Source organism: Chiloscyllium plagiosum, chromosome 3 (assembly GCF_004010195.1).
Source record: "Chiloscyllium plagiosum isolate BGI_BamShark_2017 chromosome 3, ASM401019v2, whole genome shotgun sequence".
NCBI lineage: Eukaryota > Metazoa > Chordata > Chondrichthyes > Orectolobiformes > Hemiscylliidae > Chiloscyllium > Chiloscyllium plagiosum.
In genome coordinates, this window is record NC_057712.1 from 96,799,377 (window position 1) to 96,804,860 (window position 5,484).

The 5,484-nt window shown below is 44.5% G+C and overlaps 1 protein-coding gene across 7 annotated transcripts in view; it reads left to right on the forward strand.

Annotated features, from left to right (window-relative positions):
- The first annotated feature begins 3,343 nt into the window (after nt 1-3,343).
- The window catches only part of rngtt (RNA guanylyltransferase and 5'-phosphatase), a 418,275-nt gene continuing 416,134 nt past the window's right edge, over nt 3,344-5,484 (forward strand). For all 7 annotated transcript variants that reach the window (XM_043686789.1, XM_043686797.1, XM_043686812.1 and 4 more), the window contains exon 1: nt 3,344-3,616. In XM_043686789.1, the coding sequence (XP_043542724.1) occupies nt 3,553-3,616 (64 nt within the window). In that variant the 5' untranslated portion in view covers nt 3,344-3,552. The remainder of the gene's footprint in view (nt 3,617-5,484) is intronic.

The window sequence follows — 5,484 nt, forward strand, 5'->3', positions numbered from 1 at the left end:
GTACAGGACATTGGTTTGGCCACTTTTGGAATATTGCGTGCAATTCTGGTCTCCTTCCTATTGGAAAGATGTTGTGAAACTTGAAAGAGTTCAGAAAAGATTTACAAGCATGTTGCCAGGGTTGGAGGATTTGAGCTATAGGGAGAGGTTGAATATGCTGGGGCTGTTTTCCCTGGAGCGTCGGAGGCTGTGGCGTGACCTTATAGAGGTTTATAAAATCATGAGGGGCATGGATAGGATAAATAGATGAAGTCTTTTCCCTGGGGTTGGGGAGTCCAGAACTAGAGGGCATAGGTTTAGGGGGAGAGGGGAAAGATATAAAAGTGACTTTTTCACGCAGAGGGTGGTACGTGTATGGAATGAGCTGCCAGAGGAAGTGATAGAGGCTGGTACAATTGCAACATTTAAGGGGAATTTGGATGGGTATATGAATAAGAAAGGTTTGGAGGGATATGGGCCAGGTGCTGGCAGGTGGGACTAGATTGGGTTGGGATATCTGGTCGGCATGGACGGGTTCGATCGAAGGGGCTGTTTCCATGCTGTACATCTCTATGACAGTTGCAGATATCGGCAGAAAAATGACAGGTGGAGTTTAATCTGGCTAAAAGTGAGATGCTGCACTTTGGGATATCAAATAGTTTCATAGTAATAGATGCAGGAGTAGGCCATTTGGCCTGTTGAGCCAGCTCCGCTATTCATTAAGGTCATGGCTCATCGATCCATTATCTCAGCTCCTCCTACCTGCATTATCCCAGTAACTCTTAATTCCCCTACCATGCAAAAACCCAATTAGCTGTGGCTTGAATATATTTAATGATGCTGCCTCTACCTGGACAGAGGAGAAAGTGAGGGCTGCAGATGCTGGAGATCAGAGCTGAAAATGTGTTGCTGGAAAAGCGCAGCAGGTCAGGCAGCATCCAAGGAACAGGAGAATCGACATTTCGGGCATAAGGGCTTATGCCTGAAACGTCGATTCTCCTGTTCCTTGGATGCTGCCTGACCTGCTGCGCTTTTCCAGCAACACATTTTCAGCTCTACCTGGACAGAGAATGCCATGGATACACTATTTGGGAAAAGCAGTTCCTCCTCATCTCTGTTCTAAACCTACTCCTAATCTTGAGGCCATGTCTCCTAGCCCTCGTCTCACCCACGAGTAGAAACAACTTGCCTGTCCATATCTTATCTATCCATTTCATAATTTCATATGTTTCTGTAAGATGCCCTTTCAATCTCCTAAATTTTGGCGAATACAGTCCCAGGTGGCTCAATCTCTCCTCATAGGGTAACCTCCTCATCTCCAGAATCAATCTGGATCCAAGTCCATAGCTTTCTGAAAGTGACCATGCAAGTGGATAGGGTGGTGAAGAAGGCATATGTCATGCTTGCCTTTATTGGTCAGGGAAATGAGTACAAGAGTCAGGATGTCATGTGGCAGCTTTATAAGACTTTGGTTAGAGCACAATTAGAGTACTGTGTTCAATTCTGGTTGTCACATTACAGAAAGGATATGGAGGTTTTGGAGAGGGAGCAGAAGCAGTTTACCAGTATGTTGCCTGGATTAGAAGGTATGAACTGTAAAGACAGGCTACAAAAACTCAGGTAATTTTCTATGGAGTGGCAGAGGCTGAAGGGAAATTTGATAGAAGTCCGTAAAATTATGAGATGCATAGATAGGGTTGACAGAATCTTTTTCCCAGAGTTGAAATGTCTAAAATTTGGGGGCATGCATTTAAGATGAGAGCGGGCAATGTCATAGAAGATGGGAGGTTGTAAGGTTCTCACACAGTGCTAGGAGTGTGGAATGCACAACCAGGGGTGGTGGTGGAGGCAGATACATTAGGGGCATTTAAGAGACCTTTAGGTAAGCATATGGATATGCAAGGAATAAAGGGATATGTACTAAGGGCAGGCAAATGGGATTAGTTTAATTTGGCATCATGTTCAGGACAACATTGTGAGCTAAAGGGTCCATTCCTGTGCTGTACAGTTCTATTTTTTTTAACAATTCATATCCAGATTTTTAACAACTACTGTTAAAAACCAGTGTTCCTACATTGGTTATGATAACCTTAGATGCCTCCTTTCCAGTCTTCTCAATGTTTCCTTACAAGTCCAACGTTTGAAATTGAGAACTTCTCTTCTCTGCACCAGTTCCAATGCTTGACTATCTCACCGTTCTGGTTCAGTAATTAGAACTGGAAGAACATATTAAGTGTCAGGTAAAACAGCAGAGAATTTGACTTTACTTTGGAAAGGAAGAGTCAAAAAGTGTGCTGATGGAAAAAGCACACCAGGTCAGGCAGCATCCGAGGAGCAGAAGAGTTGACGTTTCGGGCATTATCCCTTCATCAGGAATTTGTGATGAAAGGTTAATGCCTGAAATGTCAACTCTCCTGCTCCTCGGATGCCGTCTGACCTGATGTGCTTTTTCCAGCACCATGCTTTTCGACTCTGACTCTCTAGTATCTGCTGTCGTCACTTTTTCCTTTTTTGAAATGAATTCAATTAGTTCCATTTACCTGCCCTTTCTACATATCTTTGCCAAATGTAGTAATTGAACCCTGTTTTCCCACCATTTCAGGCAGTATATTTCTATTTACAAACTTACAACATTCATATCTTTCCTTATATCCTCGTTCTGAATGAATCTTCCTGTGTCCATCACGTCTGGGAGCAGGAATGCTACCCATGATGCCACAAAATCTCCAAAAGCCTCTTTTAATGACATGTTTTGACATAAGAAGGCAAGTAGTACTTGAAGTTAGATCCTCTGGCCTGGAGGTAGAAATTCTACCCTTGCACTTCTCACCTCATGTTGCTTGTAACTATTTTGGCAATTACCTTAAATCTGTGCCTTTTCGTAACTAGCTCTTTTGCTAATGAAAATAATCCTTGAAATGTGGCTCTACATTGCAGATAGTAAACTCCCCAATAACTCCATGAATGGTCCTCGTCAAATACAAACAAGGAGCAGGAGTGAGCTATCCAACTCCTTAAGTTTGTTCTGCCATTCAATCAGAATATGACTGAATTTGTTTCACATCTTCCAAGAACGCTAAGTGATGGACTGCACTGAGGCAGATGTTACTTTGCTCTCGTCCAAACAGCAGGGAGGAAAGAGGCCCGGGGGGGCGCGCCCTGCCCTTGAGCGCGTAGTGTTTTGTGCCCGCGCACTGCGCGCGGGAGAGAGCGGGTGCGCGCCGGCGTGGAGCTTGCTCGTTGCCAACGGTTTGAAGAAGGTCCTCCAGCGGCAGCGGATTTACACCATACCCCCCCCCCCCCCGCCCGGGAACCCCCCCCGGCCCGGGAACCACCGACTCGGCTTCAGCGGCGTTTCCGCGGATCTTCGCTTTTAAATCAACAACAACAAAATACAAGCGGTACCGGGACGTTAGGGGCCGGTTTGAGGCCTCCAAGCCGGGGACTCGCCTCTGATGTGAGGAGGGAAAGAACCCGGCGAGGATCCAGCGGTTACTGGGTGGCGACATTTCCCCTCCCCTCCCCCTGCTGCCGCCAGGAGCAGAGAACTTGTGGCGGTGTGAAATATCCAGCATGTCAAACAGCGCAATCCCCCCGCGATGGTTACATTGTCCCAGGAGAGGACAACCAGTAGCAGGTGAGTGTCAGAAATCAGGCCATGGCGGGGCCGATGCCTTTGCGTTTGTTTATTGTTATTGTCTCTGATTAGTTGCATTGTGCAATAATTCACAATACTGAGGAGGTCAACGTCTTGGGGGGGAGGGGGCTTGAAAACTTGCTTCCTGGCCTCGCTGAATTGAAATGATTTGGTTTGGGGGTTGCTGCAGTGTTGTTTAGCATCCAATCATAACAAGGTAGCACATTTCAAATGTTTAAGTTGAAGAAGGAACGCTTTTCACTTGTGGATGGATGGGCGCCTCCGAGTATTCATTAATCCAACTAATAGGTCAATTCGTTCTGGTAAAGAAGACGCTTGTGTTGTTTCTTTATTTATAAGCTTCCTTTGTAACTGTCTAAATGTTGTTGAAATTGATTAAAAGAACACATTGAACCAAATCCTCTGAAAGTGAAATGAAATATCGGTAATCTCTTTACTGCAATGTGTTTATTGAAAACTTTACTATGTTCTGAACACCCTCTGACGCCTTCTAGTGCTTGTAACTTGTGAGTTCACTTGAACCTGATGTACAGTAGATGGTTGTACTGTACTGTATAAAGATTTTTCTTCACTGACAAAGCTTTACATAGCAATAATTGCAGAATTGAATGGGGCATGTGAAGTAGGTGCAGAATTAGATAATTAGCCCTTTAAATCTGATCTGCAGAAACTGTGTGTGTGTGTGTTTATTTGTTTGTTTGTTTTGAGATCCACATCTCTCCAATTGATATTTGGTCCCCCAGCCTAACAAGAGTCTATTTAACTTTGCCTTAAAATATTAAATGACCTTGTCTCAACAAAGATCTGAGGTGAAGAGTTCCAAAATCGTGCAACCTCAGAAAAAAAAGTCTTCACCTCTCTCTTGAAAGGGTAATCCTTAATTTTGAAACTATATCATGAGTCACAGAGTCATATAGCATGGAAATAGACCCTTCGGTCCAACTATAGTTCATGCTGACTTTAATGCTGAAACTTTATTGCTGGAACAGCACAGCAGGTCAGGCAGCATCTAGGGAACAGAAGATTCGACGTTTCGGGCACATGCCCTTCTTCAGGAAGGGCACATGCCCTTCTGTTCCCTAGATGCTGCCTGACCTGCTGTGCTGTTCCAGCAATAAAGTTTCAGCTTTGATCTCCAGCGTCTGCAGACCTCACTTTCTCCATGCTGACTTTAATCCCAAGTTAAACTAGTCCCACCTGTCTGGTTTTGGCACCTGTCCCTCAAACATTTCTTATTCGTGTACATATCTTTTAAACATTGTAACTGTACTCGCATCCACCACTTAGTCTGGAATTTCATTCCACACACGAACCACTCTCTGTACAAAAAGAATGCATTCCATGAGTTTTTAAATCTTTCTTCTCTCACCTTAAAAATGTGACCCTAATCTTAAAATCTCCCACCTGAGGGAAAAGAGACCTACCATTCACTTTATTTATACCCGTCATGATTTTATAAACTTCAACAGGGCCACTATTCTACCTTGTACACTTAAGTGAAAAAAAGTCCCAGCCTATCTAGCCTCTTCCCCATAACTCAAACCCTCAAGTACCAGCAATAGCATGGCAAATCTGAACCTTCTCCAGCTTAGACCATAAGACAAAGGAGTGTGGAAGTAAGGCCATTCGGCCCATCGAATCCACTCCGCCACTTAATCATGGCTGATGGGCATTTCAACTCCACTTACCCGCATTCTCTCCGTAGCCCTTAATTCCTCGTGACATCAAGAATTTATCAATCTCTGCCTTGAAGAGCGTTCCGGCCTCCACTGCACTCCGCGGCAATGAATTCCACAGGCCCACCACTCTCTGGCTGAAGAAATGTCTCCGCATTTCTGTTCTGAATT